This window comes from Mastomys coucha, unplaced genomic scaffold, assembly GCF_008632895.1.
Source record: "Mastomys coucha isolate ucsf_1 unplaced genomic scaffold, UCSF_Mcou_1 pScaffold21, whole genome shotgun sequence".
In the NCBI taxonomy this organism is placed as follows: Eukaryota; Metazoa; Chordata; class Mammalia; order Rodentia; family Muridae; genus Mastomys; species Mastomys coucha.
This window is the reverse complement of record NW_022196904.1, coordinates 108,675,280-108,701,786: the sequence shown is the minus strand read 5'-3', so window position 1 is coordinate 108,701,786 and position 26,507 is coordinate 108,675,280. Positions and strand designations below refer to the sequence as shown.

The 26,507-nt window shown below is 40.7% G+C and overlaps 1 protein-coding gene across 1 annotated transcript in view; it reads right to left on the bottom strand.

The window, feature by feature from the left end:
- Acsm4 (acyl-CoA synthetase medium chain family member 4) overlaps positions 1 to 18,296 on the bottom strand; it is a 27,525-nt gene extending 9,229 nt beyond the window's left edge. Inside the window, exons 1-6 of the mRNA XM_031388085.1 lie at positions 18,152 to 18,296; positions 14,412 to 14,655; positions 13,425 to 13,635; positions 10,200 to 10,407; positions 6,326 to 6,469; positions 4,726 to 4,882 (exon numbers count right to left, since the gene is read on the bottom strand). Of these exons, the coding sequence (XP_031243945.1) occupies positions 4,726 to 4,882; positions 6,326 to 6,469; positions 10,200 to 10,407; positions 13,425 to 13,635; positions 14,412 to 14,612 (921 nt within the window). The 5' untranslated portion in view covers positions 14,613 to 14,655; positions 18,152 to 18,296. The remainder of the gene's footprint in view (positions 1 to 4,725; positions 4,883 to 6,325; positions 6,470 to 10,199; positions 10,408 to 13,424; positions 13,636 to 14,411; positions 14,656 to 18,151) is intronic.
- Between the last annotated feature and the right edge of the window lie 8,211 nt (positions 18,297 to 26,507).

Here is a 26,507-nt window from a genome sequence, read left to right as displayed (position 1 = left end):
TCAATATAAATTTTAAATAACTCCAAACATATTAACTGTATATTTTAAAATAATACATCACTACTAGGTTTTTTTTAAATGAACATAAATAGATGAAGTCTTTTTGTTTGTTTGTTTGTTTTGTTTTTAGATGAGTTTAAAATCTTGACTCTTACTATGGTACAAGTCCAAAATAAGAACAATTTTTAGACATTGGAGTTCATTGTAATAAGGCTGTACTTCAATGAACCTCACATCACCAAAGGATTTTACCTCCCTAGTATCTAAGCTAAGAGCTGACAGTTTTACTGTGCCAAGGAATGAATTGTAGGCATATTTTTTGGATACAGATTTCCTGCTACAGTCAAAGCTATTTGACTGGAGTGATTGTCTTCATTCTCAGCCCACAGAGAACAGGTTACATTTATTTAAGAAATGGTGTGTGTATTAAGATGGTCTATCCATGAAGTCATTCACCAACTGTTTCAATGAACAATGGTTCCGCTTGGAGGGTGGTACAGACATTAGGTGAGCTTAAGAATCTGGTTCATTGGCTGTGATGATTTTGAAAAGTATTGATCTCAGAGAAAGAGTAACTTATAAAGTCCTCTTCTTCAAAATTGATACAATAGTTATAAATATCAAGCAAAGCATTCAGTCTTAGTCTTTGTTGTTCTCTTACAAGCCACCTCCCAAATTAATTATCTATATTTCTTTTGGCTGTATAAATAATTTTGAAATAAGCAAGCTGTTCTGGAAACCATAGTATAGTGTAAAAACATCAAATAAGCAATCCTACTAATAGAGAGGCTGAGATAGGAGAAGCCTGATTTCAAAACCATTATGTGGTACACAGCAAGACACTGTCACGTACAAATAAGCAGAAAGTGTATATGGATTGTACAATATTGGACCTATTTCTCCAATTGCCAAATTAGAGAGACCACTGGATGACAGCCAACAAATTTCTAATTCCTCATATTTTTGAATTTCAATCGATTAGGATATGTTGGTAATATTAATTTTCATGTTAAGAGATATTAAGAAAAAATAATTACTTCTTGTTCCTTTTGTTGTTAGAGGTGGAATTATGTTTGTGTGGGTTTGTTGAAAGATTACTTTCATGAATGTAGATGCCCTTGCATTTGGAGCATAGGAGTTCAGAATTAAGAGTTCATCTTGGTAGATTTTACCTTTAATGAGTATGAAGTGTCCCTCCTTATCTTTTTTTTTATCACTTTAGGTTGAAAGTCGATTTTATTTGATATTAGAATGGCTACTCCAGCTTGTTCCTTGGAAACATTTGCTTTGAAAAATGTTTTCCAGCCTTTTATTCTGAGGTAGTGTCTGTCTTTGTCACTGAGGTGGGTTTCCTGTATGCAACAAAATGTTGGGTCCTGTTTACTTAACCAGTTTGTTAGTCTGTGTCTTTTTATTGGGGAATTGAGTCCATCGATATTAGGAAATATTAAGGAAAAGTAATTGTTGCTTCCTATTATTTTTGTTATTAGAGTTGGCATTCTGTTCATGTGGCTATCTTCTTTTAAGTTTGTTGAAAGATTACTTTCTTGCTTTTTCTAGGATGTAGTTTCCCTCCTTGTGTTGGAGTTTTCTATTTATTATCTCCTTTGAAGGGCTGGATTTATGGAAAGATATTGAGTAAATTTGGTTTTGTCATGGAATACCTTGGTTTCTCTATCTATGGTAATTGAGAGTTTTGCTGGGTATAGTAGCCTGGGCTGGCATTTGTGTTCTCTTAGGGTCTATATGACATTAGCTTTCATAGTCTCTAGCGAGAAGTCTGGTGTAATTCTGATAGGCCTGCCTTTATATGTCATTTGACCTTTTCCCCTCACTGCTCTTAATATTCTTTCTTTGTTTTGTGCATTTGGTGTTTTGATTATTATGTGATGGGAGGAATTTCTTTTCTGGTCTAAACTATTTGGAGTTCTGTAGGCTTCTTGTATGTTAATGGGCATCTCTTTCTTTAGGTTAGGGAAGTTTTCTTCTATAATTTTCTTGAAGATATTTACTGGCTCTTTAAAGTGGAAACCTTCACTCTCTTCTATACCTATTATCCTTAGGTTTGGTCTTCTCATTGTGTCCTGGATTTCCTGGATGTTCTGGGTTAGGAGCTCTTTGCTTTCTGCATTTTCTTTGACTGTTTGGTGATGCTTATATCTATGACTCCTGATCTCTTTCCTAGGTTTTCTAACTCCAGGATTGTCTCCTCTTGTGATTTCTTTATTGTTTCTAGTTTGATTTTTAGATCTTGGATGATTTTATTCATTTCCTTTGCCTGTTTGATTGTGTTTTCCTGTAGTTCTTTAAGGGATTTTTGTGTTTCCTCTTAAGGGCTTCTGTTTATCTGTGTTCTCCTGTGTTTCTTTGAGGGTGCTATTTATGTCCTTAAAGTCCTCTATCACCATCATGAGAAGTGATTTTAGATCTGAATCTTGCTTTTCTGGTGTGATGGTGTGTCCAGGACTTGCTATGGTGGGAGAATTGAGTTCTGATGATGCCAAGTGACTTTGGTTTGTGTTGTTTATTTTCTTACAATTGTCCCCCACCCCTGCCTGCCATCTGGTTATCTCTAATGCTACCTGCCCTTGCTAAATCTGACTGAAGCCTGTCCTTCTTGTGATCCTGGTTGTGTCAGAACTCCTCAGAGTTCAGCTGTCTCTGTGATCCTGTGATCCTGTGATCCTGTGATCCTGGGCCCATTAGAGCACTTGGGAGTAGAGCTTCCTCTGGGTATTATGGGACTTGCTGCAGAGTTTGCGCTCAAGGTCTTTTCAGGACACCAGCCCAGACAGACCAGAAGGAACCCATGCCACTGGGCTGATGGAGTTCTTGCATACCTGGGTCCCACTGGTCCCAGTTACTCTGGTGTTTGGACAGATGTGTGTCCTCCTCCAAGAATAACTCTTAATTCATGAAGTAGCCTTTCTCTCTATGTACTTGCTTCAGAGGTTTTAATTCTTCTTAGTAAGTCCAATGTGTACTGTGTACTTCTCAGAAAAATACAAGTTCTATAATACAGTTTTATAGCTAAAAAAGAAAGTTTTGTTTGTTTTTTGAGACAGTGTTTCTTTGTGTAGCCTGGCTGTATTGGAGCTCACTCTGTGGACCAGGCTGGCCTTGAACTCACAGAGATCTGCCTGCCTCTGCCTCTTGAGTGCTGGGATTCAAGTTGTGTGCCACCACCATCCAGCATACAAAGAAAGTTTTCTTTTCTTTTTCTTTTTTTGTTTTTGTTTTTTGTTTGTTTGTTTTTGTTTGTTTGTTTTTCAAGACAGGGTTTCTCTGTATTCCCCTGGCTGTCCTAGAACTCACTCTGTACACCAGGCTGGCCTTGAGCAAAAGAAAGTTTTCAAACTGTGGAGTAAACAGTTTATTTTTCAGGGCACTTGCTAAACTTGATGCAAACAGTCTGCTTCCAGTGTTTCATTGTATCTCTCTTAAGGCCTTCAAGCTAGTTTGTAAGACCAGTTAGCAAAATACAAGTAAATTTTTTTTTAAAAAAATTACAGACTAAACCCCGCTTTTATTCCCACACTAATGTGCCACTTTGTTAATACTACAGATCTCATAAGGATTACATGATTTTTTTTTTACTGCTAAAAGAATACTTAGCTTTAATCACATTTTCATTAAGACAAAGCTGTCAAATATTTTATTAATATATAAATTTGCTTTGTTCTTAATGAATTTTGAAATTACATATATATCAAAATTATTTTAAAATAAAAGTTTTATGATTTATTGTGAATAATGTTAGATTTGTAAGACAGTAGGGTTATATAAACATTTCCTGGGCTGGTCAGATGACTCAGTGGCTAAGAGCCCTGGCTGCTCTTCCAAAATTCATGAGTTCAATTCCCAGCAACCACATGGTGGCTTTTATAGGGGGATACGATGCCCTCTTCAGGCAGGCAAATGTATATGCAGCAGAACACTCATACATTAAATAAACAAAGGTGGGGTTTTTTTGGTTTGTTTTTAAAATTTCCTGGATGAAGAAAGGTCTTCATGTTGATGATTAGGAAGCCTGATTTATGGAGCATAACAACATACGTGTGTGTGTGTGTGTGTGTGTGTGTGTGTGTGTGTGTGTTAACCAAATCAAGGTAATTAGCATGTACATATCTTCAAATATTATCACTTCCTTGTATTGACAATATCCAAACCTCTAGTTATTTTGAAATGCCTTTTATAGTTAGCTTGCTGTGCTATCAGGTATCTTAATGTAGCCACATCTGGTGGAAGATCTGCATACCTAGTTTGCTGAAGTATTGGAGCCTGAGAATTACAATGAGGAACACAGGATCGGGAAGAGACGGGATGAAAAGGGATACTCTAAGAGAAAGGCAACCTCCTGAGATCAGCCATTGTCCGTTTTCCATTAGGTCAGAAACAAAGTATTTGCTTAAACTGGAGTCTTCTGTTATTTAGAACTAGGCTCCTAAGCATCCAGGTTTTCTACACACTAGTGAGCAGCCAAGTTTTATCCACTAGTAAGCCCTGAGTGATCTACAGCTGTAGCCTGGCTTTCCTGCTGCGAGTGTGGTGGGTAATTCCCCTTCACTTACAAGCATTCAGAAGTTTACTCCCTGAGTCTCTGTTGCTTACAAAACAAAACAAAGCATAACAAAACAAAACAAAACAACCCTGATTTCCAGAAGCTTGGGAAGCCCTGGAGTCTGATGAATCCCTTCTTTATGGTTTTGTGGGGCCAAGACTTACATCTAGGAAGGTATCAGTGTCGAACTGGGCCATCCGATGCACAAAAACACAAGCACCTCGAAGCCATGTAGAAAACATACTACCAATGGCAGCCTTGATCCAGCCAGTGTCTGACATGTTCCACATGATATCTGAGGCTGCCAAGTCCAACCAGTACCTACATACAGAAAAACAAGAAAACAGCAAAGATAAAACATAAAAATATGTGCCTAGACCTGCAAAGATTTGATGTTCTAAGGTGTGGGATTACCCAGGGGAGGGGCTCCATCCTCTCAGAGGAGAAGGGGAGGGCCAGGTGGGGGGAAGTGCAGGGTGAGGTAGGGAACAGGAGGAGGAGAAGTCTATGATTGGGATGTAAAGTGAATAAATGAATAAATTAATGGAACAAAGCCACAGTGAAAAGCAAACACTAGTGTTTGTGAGGAGTGGTCTTGCCCTACACCACGGTGGAAGCAAGCCTCACTTCACAAGCCAGGGTTCTACTCCCTCTTCTCCTTAGAAGGACTTTTCTGACTCTTACGTCATCTGGGAGTAGAATAGGGGGCTGAGCTTGGTGTACTTTTCTGACTTTGTCCTTTTGTATAACAATTATTCAGAAAGCAAATATTGCATAGAAGGTATTGGTATCACAAAGCACACAAGACAGACCTCTGCTTTTATTTTAGGGAAAAAAAAGTAGGAACAAACATAAAATCATGTAAACTAAGTAGGTAAATGTTTTAGGAAGATAGATAGGTTATCTACTTTTAAAGTGCTGTGATAGACACTCTGACAGAAGGAGAAGGGCTTAATTTTGCTCACAGTTCCAGGATAGAGTCCATCATGCTAGGAAAGTTGTGGCAGCAGGAGCCTGAGGGAGCTGATGACACTGTGTTCATAGTGAGGAGGCAGAGCCTGATAAATGCTTGTGCTCAGCTCACTTTCTATTTTTTCATACAGTCCAAGATCCCAGCCCAGGGAATGGTGCCACTCATAGTGGGCAGGTCTTATCCTCTCAGTTAACATAATCAAGATAGCAATACCTGAGGCATACCCAGAAGACAATCCCTTGGGTAGTCTAGACCTTATTGGGTTGATAGTAATCATTGAATGCTTTAACTTTAGGTAGAAGGAAAATTAAACAGAGCAATGTGGCAGTTTTAGGTAGACTTGTTTCAAAGACCTTTCTGGGTAGGTAAATTCACCTGGCAATAAGGAGAGAGAGGCAGACGTACTATGAATCAAGCACTAATCCTACATTCTTGATTGATCAGTTATTTCGGTGGCACCATCTAGCTAGGGTAGGGTAGAGGCATCCAGAGTTCTGTTTTTTTGAATCTATGTTAGACATATATTAATAGCCATTCAAGGAGAAGTGTCTTACTGGTAGTTGGACACCCACACTGGCAGCCTGGGAGACTGCATAGAAAACAAAGAAGCAGTGTGGTGGTGCACTCCTACAAACTCAACATTTTTTGAGGGGGGAGGGAAGAGAGACTGGAGGATTACTATAAACTTGAGGCCAGTCTAGGTTACAGAGTGAATTACAGTCTAGAGCCAGCTATAGGGTGAGACTAGGCTGCAATCAAAATAAGAACAAAACCATAGTTTTCTTTCCTACCTTCCACAAACGGCATACCCAATGCCAAGGCTGCTCTGTGAGTGCTGAGCCATCTTGGGGGAGCCTGTGGTCCCACTGGTGAAGTAAATGGCCATTGGTTCTTGACTACCTGTCTCCACACAATTGTGCTCCTCAGAGGCCGATCTGCAGATGAACCCCAAGATAGAGACTGAGAAGAGATCCGTTGACTCTATATCATTGTTCTATGCTAGCTTCCCACTTACCACAGAGGAACCATGGACTGAACCTACTGAGCAGAAACTCCCAAGAATCTTACAGGGACTCTAAAGATTAGGGTAAAGTCCTCGTTTTTAAGCTCATTTCTCTGTGGGTCAAAAAGACAACCAAGGTAACCCACCACATCAATAACAAAAGCTCATATACTTTATTTCAATGTCTTTATAATTTATAAAAAAATTAAAAACAGATTTGAATCTTTCTAAGTCAATAGCATTTCATTATTTAGTGATTAGAGCAAGACCTTTAAATTTAAAAGCCAAATACATTGACATCAAACTTAAAACTTTGTTGTTGTTGTTCAGTATCTTCAGTATCTCTGACAGAAACAGCTCACAGCTGACAAAATAACCGTCTCATCCTTTTCCTGAACAAATAAAAAGTTGGGTTTGTTTAGGTACTAGGTAGCCACATGCTTCTCATTTAGTTATAATTAAGATAAGCCAATCAGGATAATTTCTTTCCTTTTCAGTGATTGATTTAGGAATAGGCTTGGGAGAGTTATAGTCAACAGACATAAAGTCCTACAGGAGATGTTTGCTTGTTTTAAGAAGAGTGATGTGGGCTGGGGTTGAGGACCAAAGTTTGTACCCCAGCCAGGTGGTGGTGTCATACACCTTTAATCCCAGCACTTAGGAGGCAGAGGCAGGCAGATTTCTGAGTTCGAGGCAAGCCTGGTCTACAGAGTGAGTTCCAGGACAGCCAGGGCTACACAGAAAAACCCTGTCTCGAAAAACCAAAAACCAAAAACCAAAAAACAAAAAAAAACCACTGCAAGTAATAGGTTTTATTTCACTGAACTTCATGTTATCATTTTATTTTGAGGCATTGTCTCATAGAACCCAGACTGGCTGAAAACTACATTTGAGGATGATGTTAAACTTCCTCTTGCTGCCACTTCTTGGGTGCTGAGATTATACACATGTGCCACCACATCCAAGTTACGAGGTGCTGGAGAAGTCCAGAGCTTCACACATGCTAGGCGAATTCTATCATCTGAATTACATCTCTAACACTCAGATAATTTTAATGATGAGTGAATGCCATTGAAAACTAAGATAGAGATCATTAGGTAACAAACATACTCAGTCCATAATGCCAAAAACAGTTTCACAAAATATTGAGATATTTTTGGCAAGTCTCTTTCTTTGAAATAGAAAAGGATCACTGATTTTTTTCTTTCAGAACAAGTATTGGGTGGAGTCGGATGTTTTGGGTCCCAGAAAGGATGATCAGGGTTACCTAACATCCTAGGTTAGGGACATCTCTTGTCTTTAATGAGTGTTTCTTCATTAAGTAAGAGGACCTACTAACACAAGGCTTTCATGCACGTATTTACTTTTCACTGAAAAGAGAGATGTTGGAATCTCTGAGGCAGGAAGATGTTCATGGGGTGATGCTGAAGTCTGTTTTTTCTCTTTTTTTTTTTGTTCCCTAACTTTTGAGTTCTGGATTTGCAGAGATAACTCTTTCCTGGTAACTTCCAGATATTTATCATTATACCTGAGATTCACATATTCCACACTTGTTAGACATCCAGATCTTCTCAGACCCCTGATCTCCATATGGCTGGCTTACTGTCTTTTTTATGGGTGCTTTTCCTGCATGTATGTTCTCTGTACCACATAGATGCAGTACTCATGAAGGCCAGAAATGGTCACTGAATCTTTTGGAACTTGACTTACAAATGGTTGTGGGCTGCCATGTGGATGCTGGGATTTAAACCTGGGTCCACTGGAATAGTAGTCAGTGCTCTTAACAGCCCCTAATCCTAAGCATACTATCGTATAATAGTCTCTGCTGGTTCTCTTCCCCCTCTGTCTCTCCCTCTGTCCCTCCCTCCCTCCCTCCCTTCCTTCCTCCCTCCCTCCTTCCCTCCCTTGCCTCTTGCCTGCCTGCCTATTTCCTTTTTTTCCCTTCATTTAAGATAGTGTCTTGTTGCGTACCTTAAACTGGCTTCTAAGTTCTTCATTCTCCTGCTTTGACCTTCTGAATATATCCCATGCCTACTTTTAATTTCCATTTTGTGGTGCTAGGACTGGAGACCAAGGTCTTGTCATTCAATCAGTACCAAGCACTGTGCTAACAAGTTGTATCACCAGTCTCATCTTCCCTCAAATGACAGTTCCCAGCCACCCATCTCCCAAATGACAGTTCTCAGCCACCCATTTCCCAACCAAAAGTCAGCCAGCCCCAACTCCTGCTCCTTCATCTGTCCTGTTGCTACTACGGTGCTATTTGTTCTAGCCATTATGCCCAGCATGCCACATTGCTTTATTCTGTTTTTTTTTTTCTTCTGCAACCCTATACTGTCATTATCCTGATCTCATAGATTAAGATGTAGATTTTCAGAAATGTCACATAGCTTACCTGAGTTTACAACTTATAAAAAATATAAGCTGGATTTTTTTATTTTTATAAAACATCAGCTATTTAAAGAAGGATTATGTTGTCCATGAACATTTTCTCATTTTTTTAATAACTTAGGAAGTGCTTTCTTATATATTAGCTTATTTTTGTCCTCAAAAGTCACTAGATACTTACAGTATAATTATCCTCATTTTACATATGAAGAAAACAGAGGTTAAGTGATCCTATTTTTGTCTGCTTATTAAATATTCCTTTAGCACTGAGCTGTGTTTTGTTAGGTGTTGAAGATAAAGGTATCAACCAAACATTCAAGAAAAGCCTTGGCATCCTTAGAGAGTTTAGTTTAAGGCAGGGGCTGTAATGTTTTCTGCAAAGGCCCTGATATCAGGCATTCTATTATTAAAGAAAAGCAGCTATAGGCAATATGCAAACAAATGAGCATCTCTGTGTGCCAATGACACTTTATTTACAAAATCAAGTGGTGGGCCTATTTGGCTTCAGAGCCTAGTTTTCTAGTCCCAACCTCAGAGTAGAAAAACTAATCTAAGAGAACAAGAGGCTAGTCTGATCACTCAGAAGGCCTAGCAATGTAAAGAGACAGTTCACGAAGGGAAAAAAGCCCAGGCTTCCATCAAGATGGCCAGGAGCAGCATTACTTAGGATAAAACATTTGCACTGAAACCCGACAAGATAGAACAACTATAGAAAGGACTGGGAAAGAACATCAGGGCAGGAGAGACAGTGGATGCCAAGGCTCTGAGCTAGACATGTTCAAGGAATAAAAGAGAGACCATGATGGCCGTGGCCCAAAGGCCTGTCTCTATAGTACGCTCATCACAAGCCACGGAGGAAACAGAAAGCCAGAGCAGAGCTGTACTTGAAAGTCAGAGCAAAGCTGCACTTCTTTCTTCTGTCTGTACATAATTTCATTAAATGTCTTTTTAAGGGTCTGGAGAGATAGTCTAGGGTCTAAGACTACGTGTTATTATTATAGAGGATATAGGTTCAATTCCCAGAGCCCGTAGGGCAGCTCAGCACTATTTGTAACTCCAGTTCCAGAAGATCATATGCCCTTTTCTGGCCTCCTTGGGACCTGCATGCATGGGATGCACAGACATACATGTACTCATAAGCTCATACACTTAAAAATATTTTTGGGAAAGGATCCTAGTATCAACTCTGGCTACAGCTGAGTCTTTGGACAAACAGATTCAGAGCTGTAGCTATGATTTTTGCTGTTGCTAGTGCCTCCCACCCAAATACTCACTGAAGTAACTCCTGGAAGCTGAGCCACCCGTCCCAGTGGTGTGGAGACACCAGGAGTTTAGTCTTCAGGTTGGGACACTCTGACACAATGGAATCCACTGCAGGGGCCACTTCCTCACTGGCCACAATGCACTTGGCCTTGGATGCTTGCAGCCGGTAGAGGATATCTTTTCTGGTCAGTTGGATCGTTCCTGGCATGAATACAAGTCCTGGAACAGAAAGTGACTCCTAAGCTAACAACTCTGGAGATTATTGGGAAATGTAGGTCTTGTGTGTGGATGAATAAGAACTTCAGGTCTCAGCTCTCAGCCACGTGTGCCTTGGTTGCCTGGGATATCCTGCTTGACCCTGGCATGAGGGATCAGTAGAGCTCTGACTCTGGAATCTGACAGGCCTTGGGTCTAGTCTTGGCCTTGCAACTTGCCAGCCTTATGACTTGGGTCTCTCTGGCCTTCTTTTTTTTTACTTTTATCCTGGGGATAATGACAACACCTGGTTGACAATGATGGGCTAGTCATAAGAATCACTTTCATGTCATGCTAGCTACTTATGTAGCTAGGCTCATGAAGCAAGCATCTTTAGTAACCAAACCATCTTAATAACCTGAGACTACTGTTCTAAGCATCCCCAGCAGGTGCATGTAGTCTTTGGGGATAGCTGGTGAGTGGCAGAGCCAGCCTGCAGATCATTGATGCAGTGGTCTAGCACTGCCAAGATTTTCCTAGATGACCATGTTCATGCTTAATTTTTTCCTTTTCATTCCAAACACTAGCCAGAGACAGGATTTCAATGCTCCTTATGAGAAGAATGCACAGGGCAGGATTACATGTAAGGTGTAAGGATTAGATGTAAGGCAAGCAGGTAGTTTGATTCTCTAAAGTGAATCTATGGGAAGACAGTGCTACTCAAAACATTACAGATAGCCACTGCTTTTCACTGAGCAAGTATCACATATTAGTGAATGATAACTCACCTAAGGGTCACAAAGCCAGTAAATGGCAATGCCAATGACAAAGCCAGTCCCCAGAGACATTTCCATTATTCCCAAGACCTGAGCTGTATGGCTATGAACTCCTTGCTGGGTCTTCCATAAATCAGCCAAGTAGGAATTTGTGATTTTGAATTCCTAGGAAGGAGACTCTTCTTTACTGTCATTAATGTTATTGGGGGGGGGGTGTCTCATACTGTGGTGTGCATGTGGGCAGAGGGCACCTTTTGTAATATCAGTGCTCCCCTTCCACCTTTAGGCCAGCCTCAGGGACTAAGCTCAGGTGGTCAGACTTGCATAGCAAGCACCTTTACTTGTAGAGCCATCTTGCCATCCCAAGGCTATTTTACTGACTATATTTTAACTGAGTTAGCTGTTATTCCACTAAGAAAACACTATAGAGGGCCTCAGAATGATCGATTAATATAAAAATATAAAGTGATTTCTCTTACAAGTCATTTGCTCTTAATGATTCCCAGTTACAGTTTTCATGGTGGACTTATGAATGTGTTCAATGGGTAGATTACTACCTTGGGAGTCAGAAGAAGATTTCTTCTAATGGGTTTTAGACAGTAAGTGTTTGTTGGATGGCAAGTAACTTAGGCTTTACTACACATGCCTTCCAGCAAAATCAAAATGGTTTGCCATGTGGTGAGTGAAGGCAATTTAAAAACTTCACATAAAGGGTTTGACATTTGGGGGAGGAAACAGGTCTGAAGCTGCTTTTCTTCACTTGATGAACTGTTCTGTTGTTTTATTTTGTATTTTTGAACACTAGCTTGTGTGTTTGTACTCACAGTTTTCCTAAGTTAAATAACACATTAAATAATATTAAGGGCATATTTTATAATAGATAAACCATCCTTAATCTTCCAACCATGGTTGATTTCCAGTTTATATCTCTCTTTTTATATAGTGAATTTAAACATTTTTATATTCTTGCTTTCATCTATTTTATTGGCAGTAAAAGCAACTTAAATTCTATGAAATTCTCCTGATGATATTATTGCTAGAATAAATTGTTTTTTAAGCAAGAGAAAAAACATTCAATCATCAATCAACACCTCAACTAAACTTACACCTTAGCTAGGTTATACATTATTTAATCATTTCTATTTAAGTTGTTTCTGGTTTTGTATACCTGTTAATAACATTGCACAAATATCTTTCTGTTCTCTGTAGTAGCCTACACTTTGGCATTCTTATTTATTTTAATGGATGTCCGAAGATATTTTCTTTTCAGATAAGAAATCAGAGAATCTTTTGGTAAAAACCTGGAGAGTGTGTTAGACTCCGTGGACTGGAGGATTGTTCTTGGTCTCAATCAGCATGTTTGCTGTGGAGCAAAAGGAGCCAGCTGTATTCCATCACAAGTCCATTTACTCAAACAGGGGGAACCACAGTCCACGGCTTACAGACCCCTATCTGAAAGACACGTCTTTAATTTGGGTGCATTATGTTACTACTTTGGGGAAAATGTATAATCGAATACATTAATTCATCTGACTCAATTTTTTTCCAACTTGGGTCCAGAGTCCCTTATGTTCTTACAAGTCTTTGCATCCCCAAAGACTTCCTCTTCTTCAGTATTTTTGTGTTGCAGAGAATCTACATACACATCCAGAAGAGAGAACTGTGGATCGGGGGGCAGGGGTCACACAGCCTGCACTGTGGAGAAGCACACACGCATTTGCTTTACAGAGCTTTTTGTGCAACTCTAAATACTGCAACTCTCTTTTTAATTTGTGTGTGTGTGTGTGTGTGTGTGTGTGTGTGTGTGTGTGTGTGTGAGCCTGAGACTTTCTGTCTTGACTAGATGTGGCTGGCCAGTGAGCCCTGGGGATGTGCCTGTCTCAGCCCCCACAGTTCTGGGTTCATAGGAATCTGTCCCTCCATGCCAGGCTTTTGATGTGGGAACACAGGTCCACATATTCGTACAGCAAGCATTTTACCCACTGAACTGTCTCCTCAGATCCACAATTACATAACTTTCAAGTGGTGTGACCTTTGGCAAATGTCTTAATATCACTGTGCCTTGATTTCCTCTCTTGCAAAATGGTTATCACACTAATCCCAATTTCTTAAGTTATTATTACATCACAGCTCCCCCTAATTTTAATTTTCTTTCTCTACTTTATGCAAGGATTGCTTTAGTCAAAGCTGACACTTCACAAAATTCACAAGTTTTGGTTTCTTTGTGTTTCTTTGTGATTTTCATATGACATTTGTGATACGAACCTGTTCTCATGCAAGCCACATTGATGAGCCACCATTCAGGGATGCGGGGCAGAATCACAGCCACCCGGTCTCCCCTCTGTAGGCCGCAGGGCTGGGTGAGCACGTTGGCAGCCTTCCGGGACAAGGAACCCAGTTCTTGGAAGCTCCATTTCACCTCGTCTCCTTTGCCATTCACCCACCACAGGGCTGGGCTGGCTGGCCTCTTTCCAGACTGGCCAGGAACACATGAGAAAGAGAAGATAATGTATTATGATTTAGAGGTGTCACCTGAAGACACATGTGTTAAAAGGCAAGGTCCTTAAAGATCAGGATGTTAAAAGGCATGGTTCCCTATCCTGTGGCTCTAGAGCTTAAAGAAGAGATCAGATCCTAAGCCCTTCCTCTTACTCATTCTTCCCCCGTCTCTGAGCTGCCCTGGAGTGGAGTGGGCAGCCTTCCTCACCATGCACGTTCCCCATGATGCTCTAGACTGCCACAGGGCTAAGTGAACATAAGCTGAAATCATTGCACCCATGGACGATAGCAAACTTTCCTTGGCTTGAAGTTGTGTCTTAGGTGTTTTGTCACAGTGATGGGATGCTGACTAACACAAAAGGCAGACAGGATGTCTACTGCTTCTCCTTCTGCTTCCCCAGTGTGCCTGGGGGAGAAATCTTCCTCTCCAGTTGAATAGTCTTAGAGACTCACCTCTTCATGGTGTTTGCCTTTTTTAAAAAAGAGGGGATAAGCATATATCAAGGTAGAGTTAATCTGAATTCATCTCCCTAGACACTAAGATTTTTGAGATGAATCAAAAGACAGAAACGGATTGGAATAAAAGGAGTTTATGGGCTCTTGGTACTTATGAGTCTCCACGGAGCCATCCAGGTTCCTGCCCTCACTGAAAAAAAAGAATTGATTTAAACTTGACAGGTAGAGCACAGTGAGATGACCTGAAAGACAGAGATGAGTGAGCAACAGGAACACTGGAGACCTGCTCTTTGATACCTTCTCCTTTTGGGACCACTGGTCCAGTACATCTGCAGCAAAGTTAAAGTTCTTGGGTAATGGCTTCTCACAGCGATTGATGGCTTCAAAGTCATCCAGCGTCAGAGGTGCCCAGAGGTGGGGATCTCTGTGGAAGTGCCGGCCAGCCGGCTTGGCAAGCCAGATGAATCTAAGTCTCTGACAGTGGAGGAGAACCTTCATGATTCCTGAAAAACTTTATTTTCTGATACCAAGTGGGAACTGCCTGTAGGGAAGAGAGAGGAGAGGGGAGTGTCAGCTGAAGACTAGAAGTGGATTCCTGAAGAATGCTCTATCCCCACATAGATCTGTCACCATTAGCCACTGATCAGTGTTCCCACTACTGAATGCTTCTTAATTCTGCGTGTCACCAGCTTAGCCCTAACAACCTGGCCAACTGAAAAATTGTCAAATTCTCAACTTCTGCACCTACCTCCTCCCCAAGGAAAGTACAAAGGGAACATTTGACATCTGGATGTGTTTTCAAGGTCCTCCCCCCATCACCTCAAACTCTTATCGTATATGCTGACTCCTCTGCTTGAGCTTTCTTTTCCAGTAAAACCAGTCTGTTTCCTATTGAGAACATCCACAAAGCAGCAGCCTGACAGTCCCCTTGACTCCAGCTAGCCTGCTCTCCTCTACCCATTATCCTTCCATTACAGATCACTGAAGCCTAGGCGACGTACTTTATGGCTAAGACTTTGGGAAAAATTGTTCATCTTCCCATATCTCAATGTTTTCATTGGCATGAAGGAGAAAATATAATTTATCACTCCTGGTTATTATGGGAATTTACTAAGATAACACACGTAAAATATGTAACTCATAGAAAAGGACTTTCTGGCTGCTAATTACTGCAGTTTTGGGGTAGTGCCAAGGCACAGTTTCATGGATCACTCTTAGCATGTGGATCAGAATGCTTGGAGTTTATTTCCCGTTTTTTTTTCAAAGTAGCTTGTGATACCAGTAAACTTGCCCACCTTTTCTTCTACTTGTAGTTTTAAAAAAAAATTCTATACTTACCTCTTCCTTGACCTTCTGTAACTTGCACCCTTTATTATTGTTAATCTGCCATGTGCTATCATTTTTATACAAGAGTCCTGGCTGTCTAACTTTGCTGTTGTGAATAGAAGCTATGTAGCTGTGTGTTCCATTCTTAGCACCAAGGATGGCTTAGAGCTAATAAAAACAGCCACTGTTCGCAAAGCTCTTGCCTCGAGAGGCCAGCACTTTCCATCCAGGCTGTTCTTGCATACTGGCACTGATAGCCTGTGAGGCTGGAGCTGCTGCCCTTTCCGCTTGGCAGGTGAAGACATGGGCGCTAATGCAGACTGAAGTAGCTTGCTCAAGATGGTCTTGTTTATAGCAGCAGAAGCAAGGCTACGCGTACCTGTGCTATGGCTCCTCAACCTTGTGGACAATGTCCCTTGTGTTTCCCTCTCAATAGGCATTCTTGTGAATGGTGAGCATCCCTGCCCTTTTCATTCTAGAAAGTTGGTTTACATAGAGTAGAAAAATATGCAGGTTCAAAGGGAACCTGGGTCTGCAGCATGGTGACAACAGGCACAGAACTGAGGGCTCAGGGTGCTGCTCCCTCTTCTCCATGTTTGCCTGCCCCTTTGCTGCTCAAAGAGACATCTGCTGACTTCCTCGGTGTGTGGGGTTGGGGAAGATGTTCATCACAGTCTTGAAGAGCTGTATCTGTTAGTAATGTTGGTATTAAACTCTGCGTCAACATGGAGAAAGGAATCATGCATGGGAACATTATAATGAAACTCATTAACCTGCACGATTCACATGTCGTACTGATCAATATAATTTAAAAGGAGAAGAAACAACAACAGAGAAGAGGCTGTGCTTTCCATGGGCAATTTTCTGGAGATGTGCTGGAGTTATCAGAGTCATGAAGAGAGGAAAGGAGAAGCAGAGTGGCTATGCTCATTGTTTAGCAGGGTGCCAAACTGAGCTGCTTCTCCCTCTGCCAACATACATGTGCAGATGTGCACACACATGCACATTCATGTGTAAACACATGCATATACAGTACATACACACATAATTGCATCCACAATTTAATAATATACACACATACACACATGTATTCACAGACCATATTTTTTTCTTAGCGATTTTTCCAAGTACGTAGCCTATTCACTTCTCACTCTCCTCTGTGTCACAAAGTAATGCTAATACTGTCTTCATTGGTGAATTGTAGGGCTTCTGTGTACTCCTGCCTGCTGCCTGGGACACAGATAGCTAAGACCCAAAAGTCTTAGCTGCAGAAGAACAATCAAACATCATGCAGACATGGAAGTCCATGTCTTGATCTTGGCTAAGGCAAGAGGATTTTCATGAATTTGAGACCAGCTGAAACTATCTGAGATGATTTCAATGAAACCAAAAGCATAACAAAATGAAATTTGTTTCATTCAATATCATTTATGCTAGAAGAATTCTGTAAAAGGAAAAAAATCCACAAAGGCAAAAAAGCTAATGAATTAGAGCCCCTACCATTTATCCCTTACTCTTCTAATGCTGAAGCCTGTATCTCTGGGATTGACTCCGGCTCCATTACACCAAAGCAACCCCACCTTTACGTCCATTTGTTTCACCTTTCAAGACATGGACAACCAGAACATTCACAGATGACCAGAACACCCTTGCTGTCTACAAACAGTACCAATCTTAAAAGACAGAAATTCTCATCTTCATTCCTTCCTCCAAGTTAAAAGATATTGATTTTTCTTGGAGTGCTCTTATTTCTCTAATTTCCTACATCCCAACTAATTATTAAATTAATATTCAGACAAATCTAAAGCTACATGCTGTAAAAAGGTCTGAACTGATTCTCCATCTTGATGTTTTCTGAACACAAATAAAGGAACGTGAATACTACAAACACACACACATGATTGGCAAGTGCACCCATGATCAGGTAGGTCTTTCCATTGACCTTGAGATATCATTTACCAGCAACATTTCTTCATTTCCATCTTTTTGGTTTATGTTTGATTTTGTATTTGACTTTGGTACAGATGGGCCTTTAAAGAGAACACAAAACTCTGAGGCGTCGCCATTTTGCTTTGGACGGAGCCATTTCCTGACTTGGGATTCCAGGGTTGAGGTGGGAGTCCGAGAGCATATTTAATTCCAGGGTCAAATCTGAAAGCTGCTGATTGTTTTAAATTAAAACAACATCTTTGGAGAAACTGATATATAAACATGGTTTAAAAAATATCTCCAGAAAAAATCTCTATGAAAGTGAGAGAGTTGAACCGAATAATTTTTAAATACTTTGTGATTTCCAGAGTTTAAGAAGAAAACTTAATAGTTGGGAAATTACTGAGCAACGGTTGGCCACTCGGGTAAACTCATTCTATGTTATATGTCACTGAATTCTGAATTTTATTTAACAGTTACAGAATTTGCTGTCTTGCTCACAAAGGAATAAAGACATCGAGAGGAGAATAATTTATCAGTGGCCCTCCATCTAGCAAGCAACAATTCTAGTTACAGTGGCCCTTCTTGTGGTCCAATCAAGGGAAAGAGCTCCCATGGTTTTTTTATTTGTTTGTGCATGGCTGATAAGTTTTGCTAAGTGAAAGTATCCAAGGCAGTCATCTGGCCTTGGCTCTGCAGCCATCTGTCATGGTGACATAGCCTGCCTCCCTGCTGTTGCTTCACTAGCATCCCCTCCATGTTGCCATATGCATCTGTCTTACCAGCAAATGGTCCTGCTGATCCAGAAAGGCCTCCTACTCCTTCCCAAAACCTGTTTCTGCCACAAAGTTGCTTCCTTCCTGCCTTCTCTTCTTTTGATGGTGTCTATGCCACTGTGGCCCTGAGCCTCTGGTGTGCAGTTGGGAGGATCATAATCCCTTGGGAGGAGAGTTTTTGTTTCTCTGGACAACCTGTGGTTAAAGGGGCAGATGCCTATAAGACACATCTAGGAGAAAGAACGCAAATGCAGGGCACCCTCCTCCCCTGACTCAGTGCCAAAGAAAAACTAAACCTGGTCATTAGCGGATTATTCTCTTTCCCAGAGCTGATATCGAGATCTATAATGCCCATCCCAGAGTGCCCCTTGATGTGATTACCGTGCACCCCAGGACATTGACATAGCTAGATCTGACTTACAGACCTGCCAGTTTAATATAGCCCAAAGAATTTTTTCAGAGCCCTCAACTGATAGATTATAAGAACTATTTCAAAGTCTTTGATGTTATTGAGCACCTGCTGTGTGCTAGCCTCTATGAAATGTCCTGATATTGTCTCACTTAAAAATCATCTTTAAATAATGTTATTGACTGGTGTATACATGACTTTCATGTTTTATATTTTCCAAAATGGTGCTTTTCTATCACAAGTATGAATTGCTAATTTTTTAAAATTAAATTATAAATTATTTCTAGTGGGCATAAAATTCATAGTTAATAGTCACACGTGAAAAAATACAGTGTTCTCTACAATGGAGATTTTACTTTCACTCTTGATAATAGAGGATTTGATATAGCCACTGCTGGGAGGCTCCATTACATTAAATTTTAAAGGTAAATTAATCCATTTAAAAATCTTTTTCTTCTCATATTCTTAGAGATAGAATATATTTTACAGGGTTGATGTGTTGTGCTGGGATAATGAAACAGAATCTGATCATAAATATTTTTAGTCCATGGTTACTAATATCGGTCCATGGGTGGCTTCCATTGAGATGTTTTAACCTTGATGACCTGTGGTTCCTGCACCCTCTGACTGTATTCACGGTGAGACATTTGCATAATGGCCTACTCCTTGGCCACCATGGTTAGTGATTTTCTTCAGGGCAGCCCCAATCCTCCAATCCTCTCTAAGCTACTTCTGCACTCCCTTTGGTACATTTTGAGAAGCTTCTCTGGGTCTTGACGGCAGGCTAAGGGTGTTTCAGACACTTTTCTATGTCACAATGCAGTGCCTGAATGCTGATGTGTTTCTTTTGGTCTTCACCCCACAAGTGAGGCACAGAGGTTTTCACTCCCTGCCCATTCTTTCATCATCTTTAGGAGTGTCTGACACCATAATATCTAGTGACAGAGTCTTTTCTCAGACAGTCTTCTGTAAATAAACTCTATATTCAGATGATTGAACCATCCCACACCACCTTCTAGTTAACCTTTACGTTCTTTGGGGCAGAATATTTTTATACAGTTACACCATCCTCCCTCATCTTCTGCTCTGAGTTTTTTTTTTTTTAATAGCCAAATTTCTAGATGATCTTCTCATCCAGAGTCACAAAAACACAATGTGTTTGCACAAAGCTGGCTCTTTGATTGCAAGCCTTATTTTCAAGATGATTGATGCTGTTAAAATCTCAGGAGGACATTTTGGAACTCTAGCAACCTCAGTCAAGCTCTTCAGCTATCAATCAACCCAGCATTGTTTTGTAAGGAAAACAAAAACATGAATTTGTGGGTTCTAAACAGTTTGTGTAGTAATTTCCCAGAGGAGGTAGAAGTTCCTACTCCAGGATGTAGTGATTTGTTGCTGAAGGGTAGAGTGTGGAGGCAGAGGAAGATAGTTTTATAGTGAGACATGGATTGTGGTCCCATGGACTGGAGAAGGAGGTTTTTTGCACTAGTGTCAAGTCAGGTTGGGCAAGAGAAAAACCCCAGGCAAAACAAAATCAGGAGATATTCTACAAAATACAAAAGGCAGCTCTCCTTTGAAACAGAGACTGGGGCTGGAGAGATAGCTTAGTGGTTCAGATCACTGGCTACTCTTCCAGAGGACCAGAGTTCAATTCCCACATCCACATGGTGGCTCACAACCTCTGTAACTCTAGTCCAAGGGAATCCAACACCCTCTTCTGGCCTTTAAGGTCACTGAATGCATGTGGTAAACAGGCATTTACACATACATTTATACATATAAAATAAAAATAAATAAAATCTACCCCCACCAAAAAAACCCCAGCAAAACATTAGAGGCCATCAGAAACAATGGAAGTCACAGGCCAGAAGAAATAGTCTTCAGGCCTGACAAATATAATGTGATGTTCTAGATGGGATCCTGGATCAGGGCAGGGATACCGAGAAGAAACTAGGGAAACAGGAACAAAATATAAAATTTACTTAGTAAGGATGAGCTGGCTTTGTCATCTTGGCCACGAGCAATGTCTGACGGTAAGGTAGAATGATGTCATTGAGTGAGGGGACTAATCAAACTCTTGCGCTGTTTCTGCAAATTTCCTGTCAGTCTAAAATGAAGATAAAAATTATGATTAAAGTCATATGTGTGGAATTAGGATAAAGAATGGATCATGTGTTTGTGTCTGTGTGTGTGTGTGTGTGTGTATGGTTTTTGTACTTCTTCATGTGCATGCATGTGCACGTGTGTGTGCAAGCATGTGTAGGCCAGAGGGTGAAGTCTGGTGTCTTCCTGTATCATTCTCCACTTTATTTTTTAAGAGAGGTTTCTCATTGAACCTTGATTCCTCTTTGTTGGCCGACCAATGAACTCCAGACATTTGTCTGTTTTCAGTTCCCCAGCACTGGAATAACAGGTGCATAGCACCATGCCTGGCTTTTTATGTAAGTGTTAGGAATCCAAATTCAGGTTCTCCTGCTTGCCAGGTAGGCATTTTATGAACTGAGCTATCTCCCTGTCCAAGGAACAAGTATCTTTTATTTTTTTTCCTAAGCCATTAGGAATTCTGCAACAAAATATCTTGATAAACTCATATTTTATGGTGGTTTAGGAGCAGAGAGGTGGATGGATGACATCTATACAAGTCAGATGCTCTACAGACGTCGGGACCAATTCTCTGTAGAAAGTCAAGGTAAGTCTGGCAAAGACTATATTGACTACATAGTGATTATATGTGAAGGGAGGGAATAGTCTGTGGGCAGCTCCAGCAATTCAAGAACGCACTAGGCACTGGGGTGTCACAGATGAGTAAGTCACGGGGTTTACCTGGAAAGGGTTACACTTTGGCAGGAGAGAGACGTGTAAAGAAGTTAGTGGATGAATTGTTATATGTGTTGTGATAACCATGAAAACAGGTTTCTGGAAGAATAGGGTAGTGGAGGTAGGGAAGGACAGATGAGGGACAGAGAGTATCTTTCAAAGAAGAGGCATTTAAACATATTTTGCATCCAGGTGGTCATAAACAAAGAAAGACATCCACTCTGGCAATAACATGGAAGTGTATAGCAGATGAATATTTTATTTGTATTCATTATGTTTGTTTGGCTATAAATTATAGAAACCAAGTCTATACTATGGCTTAGAAGAGAAAAGAGACTTTCTGGCTTGCCTACTCAAGAATACATTGGTTCCAGGCGGTGGTGGCACATGCCTTTGATCCCAGCACTTGGGAGGCAGAGGCAGGTAGATTTCTGAGTTCAAGGCCAGCCTGGTCTACAGAGTGAGTTCCACAACAGCCAGGGCTACACAGAGAAACCCTGTCTTGAAAAACCAAACATATATATATATATATATATATATATATATATATATATATATATATATATATATATATGTATGTATATATATATTTGTTAGTCACATAATAGGATTATCAGGGTACAGGTGGATCTTAGGACATACAGAGCTCAGCTATCATCAGGAATCCTTTTGGCCCTCTTTTATTCCCATACAGCTTGACTAAATTGACTTCCCCTGAGAATTGCTTTTCCTTACATAGCAAAAACACAAGCTCTTGTTACTACATAAACATATATATGTATACATATACATATGCATATGTGTGTATGTGTTTTATTTAACCTAGCCCTACCCCTAAAGAGGTTGGCTATTCTGTCTGTAATTTGAAAAAGTCAAGAGAAGACATGTGAATGAGGTTAAGTGCCACTCACAAGACCCAGTCAAAAAAAATGAGGAATGAGAAGGCAGCGAGCAGGAGATAAAGATGAGATTAAGATAGGGCACAGATTATATAGTTGATATATATTATGATTATATAGTTGATAACACACTATTTCAAGAATTTGGCTACTGCACAGGCCTATGGCTCAGTTAGTAAATGACTGATGTATGCCACTCTCAGACCAAAGAGATGAGGATATGAGATAATACCCCATTTTCTCTCTCAGTGTGATCAGGAAAATATTCCTAATGTTTGGGCAACTTGCGCCTACATATTCAACTCCTTGTGTATTTTCTCACTTTCATACAGCCCTGGGGTTGAGGCAGCATCTTCTACACTTTTTGTGACTCATATCTTTGAATGACTCCTCTGGATTTAAGATTTGATTCTTCTTCCTCACAAGAAATACGTCAGGTTCTGTTTCCTTGGCTGCATGGTTGTTGGGCAGGGACTTCTTCAAGTAAGAAGGTAAGCTAATAAGTCACAGTTGGATAGAGGCCAGCCCTCAAGGTAGCATCTGAAAGAGCTGAGATTTCTCCCAGTGATAGTGAGCCACAGGGACCTCATTATGCAGCAAAGCCTAGGGAGCAGACAGGACAGAGTTTAGATCATTTTCTGGGCTCTAGGGAGTGTCCTCCATTTCTGGCAAGGGTGGATCTCCAGTGAGCTTAGTGAGCTTAGCCTTCAATGGGAAGATGACAAGTTATGTCAGGTAGAGAACCTTCACATAACCCTGTAGGTGGGTCATCTCCTTGATAAGGACTGAGGGCCTGAGTCACCCCTAGTTCTGCAGCATTAGCCAGTCCTTAAAAAGCCATCTCACTTAGCAAGTATCTACATAGAAATAGCAGTTATTCTTTACACAGATATACTATTCTTCAATTATCTGGGATCTCACAGCACTCCATTGTAATGCTTGCAAATCTTGTGGAGCTGGCACAGGCAGCGCCACAGTTTATATAAAGAAGACGACTCTGAGAGGCTCATACGTTGTCTGGAGGCACGTCTTATCTTAATCATTGATTTTTTTTCTCTTTGTTATCGTCATCTGTCTTCAGCTTGGTTGGTGCTCCTGCAGCTTGTAATAATAACAAGTGATGGGGGGGTTGTTTATTTCACATGGATGAGTGTTTCGCCTGTATGTTTGTATGTGCACCTAGTATGTGTCTGGTGTCTAGGAAGTCAGAAGAGGGCATCAAATCCCCCAAGACAGATTGTTAGCCACCATATGGGTTCTGGAAACTAAACCTAGATCCTTTGCAAGAGCAAGAAATGCTTTTAATCATTGAGCAATATTTCCAGTCCTAATTAGTGAATTTTTAAATTATGATTCTGAGCTCATCAATATGATTATTATGTACATATGTATAGACATATATAATATTCAGTATTTAAATCCAGTGCATTTTTTAAATGTTCAAATTGTTGAAAAATCTTCCTAGTGTGGCCTCATGTCCTTTTCACACACTCCTATGGACCTTTGAAAACTTATTTTCTCTCCTGAAATGGTATCCCAGATTCATCTTGTACATTTTCCATTTCAGCACTAAAATGTGCCCCTTCTACAGGAATGCCTTTTTGAAGTGGTGGTCAGAATTGAGGTAAGTCTCACCCTGTAGCCTAGGCTGCCTGGAGAATACTGCCGTGGGTTCTTGGAGTGAGAAATGGTAGTTGGTAATGAGGTAATCAACTACCGTTTGTTGTAGTGTTTTTTTCTATATATGAATGATTAGCTTGGCATGGTGGCTCATGTCGGATTATCCTAGCATTTGGGAGGCAGAGGCAGAATCGTGAATTCAAGTCCTGTTACATGATAGATCTGGACTAAATAATGACACCTAGTCTATATAATGAGTCCTGGTCTCAAAAACCAAAAGGAAGCAAACAAACAAAATGAATAAAGAGAATGACTAACCAGGTCTGGTCTTGTAGTGTTAGGAACGTGACTTTTTTCTTTTTGAGACAGTCTAGCTGTGTAGCCCTGGCTGGCTTGGAACTCACTATGTAGACCAAGCTTGCTTCAAACTCACAGAGATGTATCTGCCTTTGCCTCTTGATTGCTGGAATTAAAGGCGTGTGGCCCCATATCCAGTTAGGCAAGTGACATTTTAGTCCACGGTATAGAAATGATCCACAGGAGAGTGAGTCAAGTGGTCTCCTGGCTGATAGTTATCTGTGCTCCATGTCTGTATCTGCCTACCTAGCCAGATTTATCTTATTTAGGATTACGAATTAATGTACTTTGAACCAGACTGTATGGAGCTCTCCAGAGATACACAGAGACAGACATAACAGCTCACAGTGACTGGAATAATGGGAGAGATCTGTGAAGCCCCATATTTGTCCCCTTGGAGACTAAATAACACATAATAGTCACGTATATGAGCTGTAGTTTTTATTCAGATAGATTAGTTCGAGTCAAAGCCTGTGGTATCAGCTCTGTCTGATGAGCCTTCTTAGCCTGAGTGATACATTGCCCAGGACAGAATGCTCCTCATCACTAGTATATCGTCAGAAACATTCAGCGTGAGGTGGGGACTCTGAGAGGCTACATTAATTCATCAAAACACCAAGCCCACTTTTTTTCCAGGCCCATGGGTAGTATTCCAGGTGCAACCAGAAGAAGAAAAGAGCTGCTCTTTCCTATGAATGGAAATTTAAAAACCAGTATTTAAGTATTTAAGGAAATCAAAAGCTCTGCATTCCGTGGCACCAGGTGCTGTAGGTTGGATTACCACATTTACTGCTTTAGCCATTACCCTAAGTATTGTCAAGAGGGTGGCTGTTGGTTTGGCACATTTCCTGTTTATTCAGCTGGATTTTCAACTCGGGAGAAATAGGGAGCCTCTCCTGGCACCATAATCACACTCAGAGCCGTGCTATCATGTTTTCTCTCTCCATGGAACCCAAAGTAGAAAGGAGGAGCTTTTCTCTGTCCTGTGTACTATTCTATTTTTAACACATTGGAAAAGGCACAAAACAGAATCCTCCAGTAATGTTCATTAACTGAATTAACATATTTCTCCCACAGCAACGTGGATCTGTGTAGGTTCTTGAGGGACCTTCCTTTTCCTGTCACCTGGGTCACAGATGGGAAGTGTCGATAGCTGTAGGATATCAGTCAAAACAAATCATGCTATGACACCATATGAAGAAGCCTCTGGATGCTTGTGATCTATAAAACACAACTTCCTGCTCGTACTGCTTTACAGCTCAGGTCTGTCTGGACCTTCAGCTGATATGAATCCCAGCACAATTAACAACATTACAGACAAAGAGGTGGTACTCTGCTCATAGGTAGATGTTTTGTGGAAAAACAGCAGTGAGCCAGGTGTAAGGCCAGAATGTACATGGTTGAGTAAGACTGCATTTTCCTCTTAGACGGTTTCTGGGAATCTCAGACAAGACTTCACTGTGGCAATACCCTGCCTTCCCGGATCCGGATCCCTTGTGTCTAGACTTTTACCTTGTCAATTGCAATGGTGCTAAGTGTTTCCCAATAACTACTCTGTGATCTCAGTGATCTCATGCAGGTTTCCTGGCAACTGTTGAAAGGTAAGTGCTTCAGGGCCTAGCATGATGGCTAACTGGGTAGAGGCATTTTGCCACTAAATCTGACAACCTGAGTTCTATCCCTGGCACCATGATAGGAGAAACCTGGCTCACTCAGGTGGTCCTCTGACATCCACGCCTGATCCCTAACACAAATAAACAAGTAAGTAAGTAAGTAAGTAAGTAAGTAAGTAAGTAAGTAAGTAAGTAAGTAAGTAAATAAAATGGCTTCAGGCTCACCTAAATAGTGCATGTGCCTTTTGTAAGGTGATGAAGAGCCACTCTCTCTTGGAGAAGCCCATGTTCTCAGAAGTGTCTTACTTTCTTTCCAGGTACCTTCTTTCCCTTAACTTGCATGCTTAAAACACACATATAAAATGTCATTTAGGGACCTGGTGAGATACCTCAGTCAGTGAAGTGTGAGCATTCAAGTGACCGGAATGAGTAAATAAGCTGAACATGGTGCTCAATCCCAGCACTGGGAAGGCAGAGACAGGGGGATTCCGTCAGCTGGGCTAGCCTACTTGGTGAGCTTTAGGAAAGTAGAGATCTTGCCTCAAAATAAACAAAACAAAACAAAACAAAACAAAATGCCCCAAACCCACCCCCACTACCAAGTGAAACAAAATCAACGTGGATGTCACCTGAGAAATGGTACTGGA